This window comes from Alligator mississippiensis, chromosome 4 (genome assembly GCF_030867095.1).
Source record: "Alligator mississippiensis isolate rAllMis1 chromosome 4, rAllMis1, whole genome shotgun sequence".
Classification (NCBI taxonomy): Eukaryota; Metazoa; Chordata; order Crocodylia; family Alligatoridae; genus Alligator; species Alligator mississippiensis.
Genome location: NC_081827.1, coordinates 156,885,326 through 156,903,752, shown reverse-complemented (window position 1 = coordinate 156,903,752; position 18,427 = coordinate 156,885,326). Strand labels below are relative to the sequence as shown.

The 18,427-nt window shown below is 41.8% G+C and overlaps 1 protein-coding gene across 3 annotated transcripts in view; it reads right to left on the bottom strand.

The window, feature by feature from the left end:
* Positions 1 to 808: 808 nt before the first annotated feature.
* Positions 809 to 18,427, bottom strand: part of TLK2 (tousled like kinase 2) — a 64,586-nt gene continuing 46,967 nt past the window's right edge. For all 3 annotated transcript variants that reach the window (XM_059726836.1, XM_059726838.1, XM_059726837.1), the window contains exons 14-22: positions 14,351 to 14,448; positions 12,917 to 12,998; positions 11,300 to 11,391; positions 10,382 to 10,471; positions 9,274 to 9,443; positions 7,569 to 7,707; positions 5,323 to 5,434; positions 4,649 to 4,756; positions 809 to 3,387 (exon numbers count right to left, since the gene is read on the bottom strand). In XM_059726836.1, the coding sequence (XP_059582819.1) occupies positions 3,214 to 3,387; positions 4,649 to 4,756; positions 5,323 to 5,434; positions 7,569 to 7,707; positions 9,274 to 9,443; positions 10,382 to 10,471; positions 11,300 to 11,391; positions 12,917 to 12,998; positions 14,351 to 14,448 (1,065 nt within the window). In that variant the 3' untranslated portion in view covers positions 809 to 3,213. The remainder of the gene's footprint in view (positions 3,388 to 4,648; positions 4,757 to 5,322; positions 5,435 to 7,568; positions 7,708 to 9,273; positions 9,444 to 10,381; positions 10,472 to 11,299; positions 11,392 to 12,916; positions 12,999 to 14,350; positions 14,449 to 18,427) is intronic.

Here is an 18,427-nt window from a genome sequence, read left to right as displayed (position 1 = left end):
TACTGATTTACTCTAGTGCATGAACCCACTGTGCATATACACATACTGGACATATCGCATGGATGCAGAGGTGTCCAATATTGATTCCACAGTATCAAATTTGTCACTCCATTGCCAAGATGGCAGCTCCTTCTCCCATCCCATAACCAACTTAAGTAATATAGTTAGAGGCCAACACTGCAAACCATTGGTCCATCAGAAAGTGGGAACAGCAAGGGAGCTGGGGGGGGAAAATCAACTGACCAAGTGTGATAGGGGTTGCAAGTTAGCATTCTTAGCTGAAACTGACTGATTTTGAGTGAATGGACACAGAAGTTGCAGCCAGTTTTCCAAGGAGTAAAGCTAAAGGACTCAGCCACTACAGCTTCAAGCTGTCTGTAGTGTGATTTCAGCCCTTTGTTGAAAGTCTGAAATCACAAAAGTGGTGGGGGGGATGTGCTTGTGAGATTTTATGCAAAATCTCACAGTAGGTACATGAACTGAGCCTTCTACTTGCTTAGAACTACCAATATTAGAGACAAATGATTTAGGAAAAGCCTAGCTAGTGCTCAGGACCCTGGTGACAAGCATGCTGTATAAGCTGGGATGGCCAGTCAGACAGGATCACAGCTATTTAGCTCTGTTTTCAACAACAGCTGGCTGAACCAGCAGTCACCCTTTGATGCACAGGTATTTCCCACTGGTGTGAATGGAACCTGGCTGATATCAACATAACCCCATCGTCCATGTAGTCATGACCCTCGTACACACACTGCAGGAAAACCTCAAGCCAGCAATGACAGATGGTAAAAGCAAGAGAGGCAAGCAATTTGGTTTCTTAAAACTTATTTTAATATCCATGTCTCATCTGTTGGGAAGAGCCAAAACAGTCTGGCCTGGTTTAAGTTACAAATTCTTCATACACTTTTCTTTTCAAGTAAATGAACAGCGTGGCAATAAGGGTCTGTTACTTGAAGTGAAGTGAAACCCATATTAACAAAAGTGTTGCAGCCAGAATTCTACCAGGGTTCTTTACTAGTTACTGCATTTAGCACTGGAAAAGGCTAATGCTGTCCACACACCCCTCTATCGGTGTCGCACAGCAGGAATAAATGCATCCAACACAAAACTAGTCACACCCACAGAGATAGCACACACTTTGTCCAAAAGACAATTGGACTGGAATATAAAAAACCCTTTTAGAATTCTCCTGTGGATAGAGACCAAATAATCAACTTCAACAAAACAGGATGAGAGATCAGATCTGCCTTGGCCTCACAGAGGTTGAACATGCTGCTCACTAACAAGTTAATTTCTAAAGAGAACAGCAGGGATGGGAAGGACTTAGAAACTATGGCTGAGCATTTAAAGATGCAGTATTTTGAATAGCACAAGAGTTTAAACACCGCGCTAATCCAGCTGCAAATGAACACGTCAGATTAAAGCCCGGGAGTCATTAAAAAAAGTCAGAGCAGCAGCAAAATGTTGAACTTTCCCACATTGCCAGTTTAATTTTGACAGACTACTTAGCGTTTCAGCTACCCTAGGTTCCTGGAGGGGTTTGTTGACCGTGGCTTTTAATGTGGCAAGGCAAACAAGTGACACAGTTCTCCTAGAAAGCACACATCAGAAAATGTGCATTGCCACAGGAACTCTAATCAAGTACTCAATGCCCGAGACGATGCATATGAGTGTGTGTGTGCACACATGAACGCATTGAGAAGCAATCCTGAAGGCGCTGCATAGAAAAAACAATCCACAATAACAGGAGTTTGGCGTTGAAGAAAGTTTACATGACGCAATATCTTAAATTGTGCTAATGTACTACTCAGTTCCCTCCTTCCCCCTACAGGCTTTTAACTGAATGCTGCATCTTTAAATATCTCTGGCTAAAAACCCTTGCCACATATGTTAAGAACATTCCAACCTGGCTGCCACATGTTCAAGTGGGTTTTCTTTGTTTAGTTTTTTTTTGGTTTTTGGTTTAAGGGGCAGGGCAGCACTAGTAGTCAACGCCCTGTTAACAGCAGGATGGCAAAGGCCAAAAGGGGTAAGATACCCCAAGCAGAATTAGAAGTCATTAGTTTTGAAAGAAAAATCATTAGGGGAGGGAGAATGTTTCCTTGCCAAGTCACCTAACTGAGGAGAGCACACAAGTCTTCCTACTTCAGGTTTTAATAATGTTAACATGATATGTACAGACTGTGTGAGCACAGAGAGAGATCACACAAGAACCATCGAGTGCAGCATCTGGATTCCTACCCATTTGCTTCCTGTATTTTGACTATTCAACAGAAACAGTGCTCACAGGAGTGGAGAGCACCACATGAATAGACCAACCTTTATTTAAAAAAAAAAAAAAAAAAAAAAAGAAACAGCACTTCAAAAATAAATAAAAAAAAGGGACAACTGTTGAGTGAGAAAGCAGTGAAGCAGCAGTTGAAAACCTAAGGGTACTCCAAGTTGCAGTTTATCTGATGGCAAGAGATCTAAAGAGGCCTATTTTCCTCTTTGTTTATCCTTCTCCCTCTGCCCCCCTGCCCAAAAAAAGGCAGATTACTTAAGAGGTCACATCAAGGAATGAGTGCTGCCACATACTTGCTAATATGGGTTTCACTTTATGACCAGAAAACTGTTTTCTTTCAAAAAATTGTTACTTTTTTTAAAAAATTGAAATTAATTAGGGGTAAAACACTAACTCTAGTGCCAAGAACAGGCAGGATCAACTTTTTTCCCCTCCAAAGGGCAAAGAGTCATATACCATCCCCAGCTGAACCTTGGTGCTTCGAGCTTTTCAGGAGATGTTACCTAAACTTTATTAAAAGAAAAGAACAATGTTTAAATATCAACACTGGACTAGCCCAGTCTTTTTCCAAAGTCCACATTCTTCATCTGAAGCACACATTGCCTCATGGATTCCCGAAGTCTGCGTGTTCAGAAATTCACAGTACATGGAACCATATTTTCCCCCTTCTCTCAGAGCAGCCATCCTTTGTGGTCACTGACTGAATAAACCTCAAGCCACCTCTTATCCACATGGCTTGGACTAAGATGCTGAAGGTTTTCTTGATGAGAATTGATGTTGTCATGCTCCATGGATGGAAAAAAGCAAGAGAAAAAAAACCACCTGTTACAGGTTTCTTGAGACCCTTGCGGATTTCCTCTATTCCAAAATTGTTTCTGAAAGTCTTTTTGCCGGCATCTTGAGCAATTTTTGGCCTATTATTTTGCCTCTCAGTTTGAAGAGCTGTTATTGGATGATCCAGAGGTTGAAGCAACTGCAGCTCCAGCTGGGCTGCTTGTGGATACAGATTTGCGGATGTGAGGCAGCAAGTATGGATCACAGGCCAGCTGCTGGACATCTATCCGATCCTCTTTTCGATAGGCCAGGCAACGTCTGATAAATGCCTGCAAACATCCCCCAAAGGTAGAATAAGATTTAGGAGGTGGAAGGGGTTAGAGAAAAGTTCTCTTTAATTGTTCTTTGCGACAACCCTGGAAACTTAAATTTTTCGTTAAGTGACCAAATGGATATTTCCATCAACTTCCCACCACCTCAAACTGTCTCAGCCCATGGAGAGAGGAACCAAAACTGCAAACTTTTGTCTATTCAGTCCTCAGCCATACTGTCTTACTAAGCAAATTTCCACAAAGAGGAAATCAATAGGACTTTTGGGGACACAGGCATTCATGTCAGAATAATGCACTGAAGTATCAGCCTGGGTTAGGGAAAAGGCTGAAAGGATGAACCTGTCCAGACAGGTGGGGAAAAGGAATATTTTTGTATGTGGCATGCTGTAAGCTAATGGCTCCCTTTTTGAATGATCATTTAACTGTGCTGGGCTTTTGCTATGATATGCCCAGGGCCTCTACAGCTTTCTATTACCATTTGCTGTACATTATAATGCAAGCCAAAGAGGGAGACTCGAACAGAGATGAGCCCAATGCTAAAACCTAAACCTGAAGTAAAATGCAAGTCACATTTTGAACTAAGATCTATCACCCCCAAATATAAAGTAAAACTCACCCAACATAACAGGATTGTTTTTCTCATTATTAGCCAAGTTTCAGTAACCACTTTATGAATGTTAGTGTGAGAATAGAGAAGGGGTTTGGTTTGGGGCTGTGAGTTTGAGACCATAAAAGAAAAAAAAAAAAAAAGATGGTTGCTTAGCAGAGTGGAGGAGAATATAATTTATCTCCTGGATACCTCTTCCAGCTAGACTGCAGGAACAGAGATCTAGCCAAGCCAGTAAAACCAGGGAGATGGAAAAGTCTGTGTGCAACACCTGAAATCTCATTTCAGCCTGGAGATCAGTCTTCCACTGGTCACTGATAGCCACTGCATTTCACCAATGACACTGAGCAACACCAAAGAATAAAACTGGTCTTCCATGTCTATAGGACAGGACTTAAGATTGTAAGAGACCTCCTATTTAAGAAGGACCAAAGAAAGAAACTAAAAAGGTGTTCACTCAATGGTTCTTTGTGGACTCAATGATTCATGTGGTTTCCCAGAGGCTAGGCATTTCAGTGCAAAGATTTAAATTGCTGAGACTCACAGATGAACTAGTGCTTTCAGTAATTGGGGGGTGGGGGGAGGGGACGTAATCGGGGGGAAGAGAAAAGACCACACTGTGTGCATCAGGCTTCCCAAAGAGATATTTACCTTTGCTTCTGGTGTGACTACTGGCTTTGGAGGGAACTGTACCTCTGTAGCTTTAAGAATTGTGTTCTCCTGCAGAATGTCTTGTTGTGACTGGTTGTGGCCAAAGGGCTATGAAAGAAGGACAGATAATTGTGAAGAAGTTGGCAACCTGCCATAACAAAGCTATTCTGAGATCAGTAGCTTTTCTAGTTACGCTGCACCAGAGTGATGGGAAGATACAATAGAACTGCTTGGATTAGCAGAACACTATTAACAGGGACTGCCTTGTATCCAGTGTCTTCCCTGTTTAAAAGACTGAGGGAACTCTATTTGCTTATACCTAGTGGGTCATTTCAAGCCTTTGTATGAAAACACTTTCACCCCACAAAGACAGTTACTGATTTCAACTCTGAGGCTTCTAGCTCTTCCCTGACAAAAATCAACTCAACTTTCAGCATGCATTTTTTCCTGCTCTTTGGTCCCCAACTACCGGGGCTGTTAAGCAGTAGCCTGCTTAGCAGTCAACCAGCATTGCAAACGAGGAGCAGTCTAAAATCACATACAGAATGGTTTTCTTTTTGATGTGTATCACACCATGAAGATACCAAATAACATGGCTGGCCTTTAGAAACCATTTCCCCCACAAGGAACAGGAAGGGATGTTCGGTAGGAAAGAGTTTAAATGCTCTTCTCACCTTTCTGCCATACAGACATTGGTAGAAGATAACTCCCACTGACCAGACATCAACTTTGTTTGAAATCTTTGGAGGTTCCTTTCCAACCACAAAACACTCTGGTGGCAAATACCTGATTGAAAGGAGGAAGGTAAGATGCTCAGTAAGGTGTCTAGATTTTTCTGCCATATCACTTTCACAAGAAGAGGATGACCCAGTGAATCGGGCCCCAGTGTCAGTCTGAGCCTTGACTTAGTTCACCATTCATTCCCATATATCTCTGGCCAAGTCATTTCCAGGCTGTTACTTCCCTAAACAAGGGCCCAACAAGACTTAAGTGGGGTCCTTAGATTTTTCCACCTTCCCACCCTTTTATCTTAAGTACTCTTCTATAGACAGAAGATATTGTGCCATCACGAAGTCCAGCTGAAGCTGCTAGGGAAGGGTCTTGTGGCAGCCTGATGGTTTTCCTGGAGAAGAGGAATTTGCACCACTGGAAACCAATTGGTATAATGATGCCAACATGAACCACCAATACTGGCATACACTGGGAATCCTACTTTATATCAGTGCATCTGTGCTACAGAAAAGGCCCAAGAGATTTCTATAGTGTTCCTAAGCTCCCACTTTACTAAGAAATGGCCCAGAGGCTGCTCTGAATCTTCTACAATAACATGCTGCCACCAAGCTTTGGAATGACTATATTCACTTTGAAGGGCAAGCTATCTGAAACTGTTAAAATACACAAGCAATTTACTGGGGGCGGACATGGGGTGGGGCTTTACCACTCTTCAACTCCTTCATGGTAAAGACATGTTCCTACCCCAGGGTAAATGGATGCTAAACTGCAGCAGTTCGAGACTCAATGAAAGAAGCAAGAGTGTTCACAAAGTAATCTATGAGCAGTTGATGTGCAGTGAAGCACTGTCTCCTTCCTGCCACTCAGTGATTTTCTTGTCCACTTGTTTCACTATGTGAACACACAAACATTAATTTTGCCCCTCTAAGTACATGGCTAGCGCAGTGAGAGCAGGTGTGAAAAGTTTCTTCACACATCTTTATCAATGCAATTCATTACTTACTTCTCTGCTCCATCACTGCTTGCTTCTAACAGAACTAAACAGTTCCTAGTGTGTGCTTCTTCAGTGCCATGCTAAGACAGTAAACCAGTTCTCATGTGTAGCCTGCTGCTCTAACCTATAGCACCACTCCAATTTTAAACTGGTACATACAGAAGTGGGTTTATGACCTCAACTACGCATCTCAGCTCTTTTAACAGACAGCCAGCCCACAAAGGGGAAGATTTGGGCTTTTGTTGTCTCTTTTAGTGAACAGCTGCAGTTTTTTCATTGGAGCAGTTTAACTGCAGTTAGACACAGCAGGATAGCCTCACTTCTTCATAAGTGTGAAAACTGGCATTTGCTGCCCAAACCATTTTAATATCAGTGTCACAATGGAAACATCCAGCTAAAATGCACATTGCTAAAAATAGTGTTTGATGCTGTCTCTTAAAGAAACTTGGTTTTGCCGAGACTGGAGTGAATTTTTGAAGAGCACAAAGCCACAACACAGGAGTATCTACAGGGCACGCCTGCTCAATCTGTTGGGATGAGACACTACGTAAAATAACCACTGTGGCTACAAACAGTGTAAAATACAATTTCTGCCTTTGCACTCAGCAGTTCTTACTGCATGTCCTAGCCTCAGTGCGAAGGCTGATGCAATGGGCACTATATTCCTGGAACTGTTTTTTATGTGACACTTGCAGTGCCAAAGTTATGGTCATGCATGGCAATGAAAGTGTTGTTGCACTTTCCACAGTAGGACCATTAACCCTAAAAAGTGACAGTAGTCTCAATGCATTTTCAAATGTATGGGATTCTTTCGTTCCTGCCCCAAATGGCTTGTTAAAATCATTATGTACTAGTCTGATGCTACCAAGTTCTAACCTGATCTGGCTGCATTTAATCAATGGCAGCATATGCAGTTTGTAGTCTTCTGATCAGGCCCACTGGATAAGAGGTAACCTTACACATACATAAACATTAACCCCCTGGAAATTATATGGCTGCCAGCATAGAAACAGATGTCATGCGACTTTCAAGAGCATCCTCAAGGACCTCAGTGTTGTACAAGGAAGGACCACACACAAGGGCTAATAAAGGCACATGTACAAAGTGGACTCCAGTTTTGACCACTGGGATTTTAATATTTATTTGTAAATTTTCTAAAATTTTGACTTGGCACTTGCCCCAAGTGATACTTACCAGTAAGTACCAGCTCCCTGTGATGTCAGCTCCATACCATCAACAGAATTGTAACTGTCATCATCCATGATCTTGGAAAGCCCAAAATCTGTTATTTTTATCTCTCCGCATGCTGTACCATTGACTAGAAGAATGTTGCCTAGAAGAAGACGACAACAATTTCTTAGAAACATCCATTAGAGAAAAGGGAAAGAAAAAGCAGTACTGGAACTGCAGCAGCATGTGGTGTGTTAAACAAAGGACAACGCTGCCAACTTGCACAAGAAACCGAAGCAAATGGTAGACTGGGAAAAATGTTACAACTCTCAAAGTACAGCATAGCCCGGAGAGAACCAGGACTTCCTAAAACACAGTAAGGAGCCAGAACCTGCCTTCCAGCCTCAAGCGAGTTGCTGGCTTTGCATTTTTTGCCTGTCTCCCAGCTCTACACTGGCCTCCCAAACCAAAATCTATTCTCCTTGTTTTTTCTGGCTTCAAAGTGGGGTCAGAACAAGAAAAGACTGGTTGTTTTGGTAGTAAAGGTCAGGGAAAGAAGACAGCTCTCCTCTTCCTGTTGCCAGTGCCTCCCACTCCCTTATTCTGCCCAGAAATCCTAACATGCTCTGATGTTTCAGTAGTCAGAAATTAATCTCCAAGGCACAGAGCTCCTCAGTGGCCTTCATAAGTACTCAGTTTATTAGCAAGACATTTTCTCTATTAGCTCTAAGGACTTCAGGTCTAAGAATTACCTCTAAGGACTAAATGAACACGCATTTTACAATCTGACTTTTGGTTCATTTTTCAAGCAGAATTACATGCAATGGCTGTACACCCAACTACGAGTTCAAATGCCTTTTAGTGATCCTATACTATTACACAGTAGTTTGGGAAAAGTGAGAACAGGCACACAAAACCCCCCCAACCTAGTGCAATAGCACCACCTACTGTATTAGTATCATGAATCCATATAGGAAGCAACGGCAGACAAACCCACACAACGCTAATGAAACATCACAGTAAGAAGCAAAAACAGTTAAAAACTGCTCTCCAGCCCAATTAAACACGTGGCTGGATTTTACCCAGCATACGCCTCCTCAAAAGAGAGAGATAGTAAAGAGACTTCTTACTATTACTACCCTCAGCTCCATGGCACACAAGGAGATGGAAACTTTTATAGCAAAGTGTATGGCATATGTCTGGCATACTGGGCATTAGTGAATCTGGAAGTTCAAACCTTTGAGATCACTCTGACCTGTTACATTAACCTAACGGCTGGGAACCCTGAAAAAAATAATTAATGAGCAAGTTTTCCCAGAGTAGATGTTACTGCTATTTATTTAAGCATCAAGCAAGAGAGAGAATGTGCATGTGCATACATGCACACGAAGCTGAACAAGCCCATCACTAGTGGCTATAGCAGGAAGGACATCCAGGATACAGAGAACTCAATACAGGCATGTGGTAATTCAAAAGCTTGCCCAGACCAGGAGACTCTTTTTCTAGAACTGTACTACTTTTAATGCTCCAGCTTCATCTCCAACTCCAGGAGCCAGTAACTATTTCAGAGCAGTCATCCTACTCCACAAGATAAGCTCCCAGGTTTAGAAAGGGTCTCGGTAGGCCTGTCAGCTTCCCGGCTTCGATGGATATGAATTTTCCATAGTTGTTCAAAGAGGCTAACTAGTCATAACAGGGTAGAAGCATGCCACTTAGCAGCATAACATACCTGGTTTAAGGTCATAGTGTATGATGGGCGGTTTGATTTCATTTAAGTATTTTAAAGCATTCACAATCTGCATGATAATGGACCGTGCCTCTTTCTCTGACATTAACTTGTGCTGTTTCAGATAGAAATCCAAGTCATTTCCCTCACAGTATTCTAATACTGTACAAAACCTGAAGGCAAAACAGTAATTAAAAGAAGTCAGCCTAAAGAAACAAAAACATTTTACATTTACAACTGCATCTAATTCTTAAGTCTCATGTATATACATCTCTCAACCCACCTCTACACAAACACAGAAAGACCAGGTTCACATCCACTTATACCAAGTTTATCCTGGTGCAGTTAAATTTCCTTTCACAGCAAAATTAAAAAGCCTTCCAGAAACTGCAAAATGAATTCAAATGTCTATATATTCTTGATCATGAAAGTCCCCTTATGGCACCTTACTTAGGCACAGAATACATCACAACCAAGATGTGATGAACAATAGGTATAAGCAGAGCTATTCCTAGGGGGTGTGAGGCCCGGGGCATGTCTGGCCCCATGCAGGGCCAAAGGGTGGCAAGCGGCCAAAGCGCGGAGCTGGCAGTGCACGGCAGCCATGGCAGGGCCTGTACGGCACTGTTCGTGGGACCCCCAAAGCATGGGGCCCAGGCTGGTTGCCGCGATTTCCCCCTCCAGGGATAGCCCTGGGTATAAGAACTCAGGAACATAACGGCTCTAACAGGCAAGATAAATGGCCTGTCTAGATCTGGTCTCCAACAGGAGCCAATAACAAAGATTCAGAGTTAAGATGCCATAAAACCCATTGTGGGCAACTATGAACAGCTTGTCTATAGGGGAAGCTTCTTCACAGTCCCTGTCAGTCAGTCCCTACAGGCTGGCCTGAAGCACAAGAGTCCTTTATACATTTGCTAGCCTTTCTGTAACTGGGTACTCTCATTAAAGATACCAATGTTTTTTAGTAATCCCCAAATCATGCCCAAATGATATAATGTGGCATATATCCAAAGGTAAAAATGTCCCTATGGCTAGGTCACTAAGCTTAGTTGGAGCTATATATAGGAGGCAAATTGGTCAAATGCAGTCAAAAAGGTATATCACTTACGAGTCAGTATCCAGTGAAAAGTAGTCATACAGCTTAACTATTCGAGGATGATCCAGTTCTTTGTGAATTCTGTACTCTCTACATGCATGTCTGGAAATAAAATACCAGAAGGCATTAGCAATACAGGTAGTAAATACTTTTGCTATCATTTAGCTCTGCATATATAGCATCTCAGTTTAGTTCTCAGAATGTTTCAAACTGAAACACAAGCTCGAATTGCTCATAACAATCCTTGAAAACCAAGCAATCTGAGTGTGATATAAGCACTGGCAGTACTGCAGAATAACTAATGCTGTTTAATGGTTCTGCTAGCCAAGATAAAAATAACCTTATAACAAAGAGCATTTGTGGATCCAAGAGAGAGAAATATAAAAGGCAGTAAGTTCTAGACAAGCAGGATACAGGAGTCTAACCCACTGCATTAAGAAGCAAGTTTTACCAAATGCTCAAGGTTTTTTGTACCTACATACACATGTTCCTAATCAGTTGCCCTAGAATATTCAATAAAGAAGAGAGGGCAGCTTTTGGAAAGCACATTCCAAACGAGCACATCTGGGGTGCTGGGCACAAACTCTTGTTCTCTGCAAGGAGCGACAGCCAGATGTTCTGAAGAGTAGTGCACTTACGTGTTCACTTCACGACATCACTCATGATTCAGAACACAGCAGCACACCAGCAGCTTGCAAACACTCACTCACTTTTTTTTTTTTTTTTTGCACATTTCAGGCATTTCTAAGATGCCCATAACTTTTATATATGGATACCAAGGTGGAAAGTGACTTTGCAAGTGGGAGGAAAGGGAGGAAAAGGAGAATGCTATGTAGCTTCCATGGATAGCAAAGAGTTTCCATTAGTATGTGGAGACAGCACAACTTCACTATATTGTAAGCCAGCCCTCTGCTTGACAGCACCACTTACTTGTGGTAATTCTCTTTCTTCTCATCTCTCCAATTTTTATTTAACTGGTGAATTTTCACAGCTACGTATCTCTGTTCTGTTAAATCAAACGCCTAAAAAGTGAAGAGGAGAGGACAAAGTCAAAATTTCAAGACAACCCTGCAAATGCAAACAAGAGATTCACACCACTTCCAGTCTAGGGCATCAGTATTACAATGAACAGACAAACAAGAAATGGCATTAGAGAAATAAGGTTAATTAATGCAACAAGCTATTTTAAAACGTGATTTAAAGAATCTATCTTTCAATTTACCTGTTGATAAACTGGTGTACAATACACACTGTACCCGTGACTGCAACACTGATCTAGCCAGTAAAAGCTACATTCAGATCACAAAGACCAAACAACAAGAGTAACTTTATATCACTGGATTAAGATTGGAATTGAGAGAAAGGTCTTGCCACTATTTCCTTAAACCCTTCAATGGCTTTGCTACACTTAATTATAAATCTATTTTTATTTTATATTTAAAACATTTTCTGAAAACTGTAATTAAATAAAATGCCTTGTCCTTGCGACAATCCACCCATGCACAAAGTCATGGGATCTGGCTCATGGGGGGCTAGAGGCTCTGGCTGCTGGGTCATGCTGGACATGTCCCAGCCTGTTCTGCAGCTTATGCCAGCTCCCACCCTGTGCACCCAAAGCAGCAATGCGTGAGCGCCCAGGTCTGCAGCTGACACTGCTGCATCAGCTGCAGTTCCGGCCAGTAGCCCCAATCTCTGGTGGGAACTTGAGGCAGAGAAAGGGAGAGAATGTGGCCCATGAGAGGGCACTAAAATCATTAAGTGGCCTTCTAGCTAAAACAACTGCCCACCCCCGTCCTAACCCTCAAAAGACAGAAACTGGCTTAATATCTGACATATAAAATGTAATAGCCCTTTTAAAAAAAGTGTTAATACTACACCACTCTTTTGTTAGCCATTAGAGTTCATACAGTTACTTTTATTTAATTTTATTTAAACATTATTTATGTACTACTAGAGTGCATATAGTATCTGAGGATGCAGGTGCTTGAAGTTATTGATCTTTAAGCAGCTTAACCTGCTCTAAATACTATGCATCTTGATTTTGCAAAAAATGTTTAGCATGTACATAATCTTGATTTACAAGGAAGCAAGGAGATTACTCAATGTGTGTGTAAGGTTTCCTAACTGAGTGTCAATGACTTAAGAAATGAAGGCTGCGCCACCTAACACTGCAGCATCCCCCTCCCCAGCTTACAAAAAATGTTTGATTCACAATCTCACTGTAATGTAACTATGTTAAATAAACCAAAATATCTCTAACACCTGTTTAGGTATAAGGAATAGCTGTATAATGTCATTGTTCTGGTAACACTTGCAGATGCCAGTGTAAAAATTCCTAAAACAATTTCTTCAAAAAATCTAACTTATGAAAATCAGAGCACTAACTAAATATCAAGCCTGTTGACTAATCAAATCCAGATGTGTCATGTGTCTCTACCTCCCTTCCTCCACATCCACACACCATTTGAGAAAACAAGTGTCAGATTTTGCTTACTGCAGCATTTCATCAGACTCAAATACAGAAACTGATTAACTCTTCAGACTTACCTTATATACTTCACTGAAACCTCCTCTACCCAGAAGATGTAGCAACAAATATCTATCATTTAGCGTTGGGTGATCTTTAAATCTGGGGAGGATGACATAGTTTTAATCAACACCAACAAAGGGAAGTGCCATCAATACACTGCAACCGATTACAGCTATTACATAGCTTAGAGCAGGGGCGGGCAAAATACGGCCCACGGGCCACATCTGGCCCACCAGGCTATTCTATCTGGCCTGTGGGGCACCTACAAATTTCAGAAGATGAACATTCATCTGCTCCAGGCTCTCTGTCAAAGCTGATAGGAGCCAGGGGAAACTAGCAGGAGTCAGGAGAAAAGCCAGCCTGGTCCTCCCTGTTCCACCCCCCACCCCACAAGTCTCTGCCTGCCAGAGCTGGCGCGCGTGTGTGTGTGTCCGTGCAATGAGGGAGGGGGAAACAGAGAGACCAATAAGGGAAGTGAGAGAGTGAGAGCAGTGAGCAAAGCACACTGTGTGTGTGTGTGTGTGTGTGTGTGTGTGTGTGTGTACACACACACACACACAAGGGAGGGAGAAGGAGAGTGTGTGTGTTTGTAGGGCGAGTCCCACATGCACACCCCACCATACACAAGCACCCCCACCCCGCACTGCCATACAAGCAAACCCCCCATACCCCCAAGTCACCCTCCACCCCCACAAGCCCCATACATATCCACACCCCACATACCCCCACACACCCACATGCTCTCTCCCTCCACACACCTATCCACCCCCACGGTCCCCCACAAACCTATTCCCACTCCCTCATGCCCCCACACGCCCACAATATACAAGAGTAAGGTTTCATTTTAAGCTATTGTGTAATCACCTATGTACACTACACAAAAGCATGTAAATCAGGACAAAAGTATTTTTTTTAATCAAATTAATGAATATTGTAGATGTTTGATTTTTAAAATATAATTTGGTGTTTTTCTGGTTCTGAGATGGCAAAGCCCTTGCTGAAAGGAGTATATCCAGGGGCAAGGGAATAGGAATCTGGTCCCAACGTGGTAACCAGGGGCAGGGTACCTGTCAGGGGGCAGGGCTACCCATGCAGTCCTCAACAGCTTGCTAAAACTCAGTAAGCGGGCCTCCGCCCAAAATAATTGCCGACCCCTGGCTTACAGAGAAGACACTTTAATATTAAAGATTCAAAAGCATAATTAAGGATTTATCAGTGATTGTCATGCAATTTGACCATTTCTCAATAATGCTGCAAATGCTTTCAAAATCAGGTATAAAATTCAACATTTGACTTGCAATGACTTCTGACCTGCCTTGATATAAACACAAAATTCAAGTTCTTAAGCATGCTACACACTCATTACTAGAAGTAAGTGTCCTGTGATAATTTTAGCATTTCTTGAAAAGTTAACATTTGCTACTCCTGCCCCCATGCCACCCTTTGCTTACTGTGAATTATCTTCATTGTGTATCCTTTTCAATTCCCTGATATGTAAATTTCTAACCCTTTCTAGCCGTTCCAACTCTGCCTGGATCTCTGCTTCTTCCTGCATTAAAAAAAACAAAACAAAACAAAACACTGTAAAGTTAACAGCTTAACCCAGTTTACAGAAGTACAACTGGAACATCACTTGCGGATGCAGTTATTGCTCTAAGATGACCTGTTTGGCAGAATAAAGACTTGTTAGCCAATTTCAAGCTAGTAGGTAAAGGAGGAGCAGAGAGCTGGGATGTTTCACTCAGAACTGCTTCTAAGGAAGCAGAGACAGATTTTGTGAAGTACTCTTCTTAAATGGATATTTTAAGTGGCAGATATTTGCAAGGTATATCCAGAACCCAGAGGCAGCCTTTTTGCCAGGCATGCCACAAATTAAGTCCCATGCCTCTCTCAAATACCACTCTGATCCTCTTTTCTTGCCCTCTCTCTTGCATTGCCTTTTGCTCCCTGCTCTATCTGCCGCTGTGTTGCCTACCACCTCCCCAGTCTGCTACATGCTGCACACAGAGGCTACCAGTTAGGGTGGATCCAATTTAAATCAAATCAATTTAAAGCATGACTTAAATCACTAATCAAGAAGCTTCAGTTTAATCATTGTTGTCTACAAAAAGCACATTCTTGTTGTTTGATATAATTTTAATACATATTATTCACAACTGAGATGTAGGTTTTGTTTTTAGAAGGTACACACTATGCATTTTAAAGCAATAATTTATTTTGGTATTTTTCAGATTAATTTTGAAGCTACATCAGAAAACTGAATTATCATTTGGTTATTTTATTTACCAAAGCTAACTGAAGCAGATACTTGTGAAGTCATGGGGAGGTGAATTCACTAAATTGATCATGGATATTTGGGGGACATTTTTGCCATGCTGTATTAGGAGGACATCAAATGAGCAATGCAGCCATGCATTATCATCTTGGGGCTTTCTTCTAGATTTCTTCTCGTCTTTGATTTCTTCTCTTTTTTATGGCCTGGCAAGCCTGCTGCCATAATAGGTTTCCCCTTCTATCCTACCATTCCCTCACTAGAACTAAAATCAAATGGAGAGGATATACTCAAACTTATTCTTCAAGACTTCTGGAATATTCTGCTCAAAATGTTTCTCTCTTGTTTCTACTGCCCCACCCTCCTCGCATTTATCTCCAGATTCCTACTCTTTGCCCAGATATACTCTACTCTCCACAATCCTCTATTCATTTAACTTCTTGAAACTTTGCACTTTTAGAAAGAGGTAAGGGCTTGACTTTGTGTACACAGACTTGTAGAGAGACAACTGGGCTGATGGGTAGGGAATCAGGTCTGTCCTCTCATCTCCATATACCACTGTTAACAAGGATGTTATCTTTGGAAACACAAATCCACAGTCTGAGAACTGAGACTAAGCATCACAGAGATGCTTAATGGGATCTTCTAATCTGAGCACAGAGTCCCACTGGGTACTAATCTATAAAGGAACCTCTGTGAACCCTATAAAAGATTGGACCCCTAGTATAATCCATGGCCTGTTGTGATCTATAAAACACTTTTCTAAAAAGGTTACATGAATATATTGTCTCAAATAGTATATAATTAGAAGTTATAATCCCTATTTCATGATGATATCTTAGTTTTAAGATATGTTAAAGTTCTATCTTTATATAGGTTTGTTTTGGGTTTTTTTTAAAAGCATCTTTTAAAAAAATGTAAAAATACGATTAAATCAAAAATCTGATTTAAATAAAAAAATCTGTGAGTTTTTTTATTATTTTTTTAAATTGCTGATTTTCATGCGCTCTGCTATTTGTGCTGCTCGTGGCACGTGTGCCACAGGCTGGCTACCTACCCCTGGTCTATTCTATATACTACGACAGGATTTTCATCACTTGGACAGGATTTCAAAGCTCAGGGAAAAGTGTGGGACTTAAGCTATACAATTCATTATGCATGGTTACAGAACTATTCCATTTGTTTTGAGATAATTAGCCATGTTAGGCTGAAGTCAAACAAAGTAAGGTATGGTGGCTTTTGCCTATGAAAGCTCATGCCTCTCTAACCCATTTGTTTGGACTTCATCTTTTTTCATCTCAACTTTTTTCTATTTTCAGGAACTAAGAATGAGCCAGTCACCAAAAAAAGAGAATGGTCAGCACAGCCCCAGATAGGGCCACAAACCCAGAACATTATTTCATGCTTATGAAGGCCAAGTTCCAAATGGACTCCTGTTTTGGGCTGCAGATTAAACACTGATGATAAATAGATCTGAGAGTAATCCATTTATAGAGAGTGAAAGCTCTAGGGTAAGTAGAGCCTAGGCATTCTTAGGACTACGTCATTTAATTTTGGTCACGTCTCTATTGCAATGGCTAAAGTGGCAGTAGCTCTTATTGGCAAAGTATGATTCCCATTGTAGCTAGCATCACATGCCTGATCAACCTGAGTTCCTTCTATAAAGGAGATGGGCTTTGTGGATTGGGGTAGAGCAGTGGATGTGATGCATCTTGACTTCAGCGAGGCTTCTGACACCATCTCCCACAATATTCTCATTAGCAAGTTATGGAAATATAGACTAAACTAAAGTACTGTAACACATGGATACATAACTGGTTGCATCATTGTGCTCAATGAGTACTCAATGAAGGCTCAATGTCTAGCTGGGAGAGGAGGTACCAAACGGGGCTCCCCAGGAATCTGTCTTGGGTCCAGTATTAATATTTTCATTAAATTATTTGGATGATGATATCAAATGCAAGCCTAGTGAATTTGTGGATAACACCAAATTAGGTGGAGTTGCAGATGCTCTGGAGGGCAGGGCTAGGATCCAGAATAACTTGGATAGACTGGAGAAATTATCCAAAAATCAATCAGATAAGATTCAACAAGGGCAAATGCAAAGTCCTCCACTTGGGACAGAATAATTGCATACACAAATAGAGACTGGGGAATGACTGGCTAGGCTGCAGTACTGCAGAGAAGGACCTGGAGGTTACACAAGTTGAATATGAGCCAACAGTGTGCTCCTGTAGAAAAAGAGACCATTGGCATACTGGGTTGTAGCACTGCAAATCAAAGGAAGTGATTCTTCAGTTCTTTTCAGCACTCTCAAGGCTTCACCTAGAGTACTGTGTCCAGTTTTGGGCCCTCTACTTCAAGAAGGACATTGACAAATTGGAAAGAGTACACTGCAGAGCCACAAAAATTATTAGAGACCTGGGAGACAGAACTTATGAGAAATTACTAAAAGAGCTAGGGTTATTCAGTCTGCAGAAGACAAAACTTGGGGTAGGGGGGAAGAGGGGGAGAGGATTTGATAACAGTATTCAAATACCTGAAGGGCAATCAGAGAGAGGATGGAAATGTGCTTTTCTCCAAGGCTGTAGGGGACAGGACCAGGAAAAATGGCCTCAAGATGCAGAAGAAGAAATTCAGGTTGGAGATTAGGAGGAGCTTTCTGACTATGAGGGTGGCCAAGTCTTGGAACAGGCTACTTGGCAAAATTGTGGAATCTCCATCTTTGGAAATTTTCAAGATCAGGTTAGACATAGACACTTGGCTAAGATGGCTTAGCCAGGGATGATCCTGCCTTAAGTGGGGGGCTGGAATAGATGACTGTAACTGGGAGCACAGCTATGAGTGCATAGTTCCAGGAGGTTCATGAGTAACAGCCTGCCTGTTCAAGGGACAGAGCCAGCTGAGGGATGATTGCTGGTCCCAGAGGAAGTTAAAAGCTCCAGCTTCCAGGGAGGGGAACTGAGGGAAAAGGGGAAGGCTATATGGCTGAGGCAGCTCAGAGCTGAGGTGCCCTCTCCAGGTCTGAGGAAGGACTGCAGTTTGGATTTGGGTTTCTCCAAAACCCTTTATTATTTGTATATGTACTTGTTCTGTTATGGATGCTGGGGTTCTTGTGGGGACAAGTTTGCCCCATGAAAATAAAAGCTGAAACAACAACCAGCTACAATAACTTTATGAGGTCCCATCCAACCCTACTTTCCTTTGATCCTATGATCAATGGAAATAAGGGTAGGTGAAATGATCTAGCATAGAG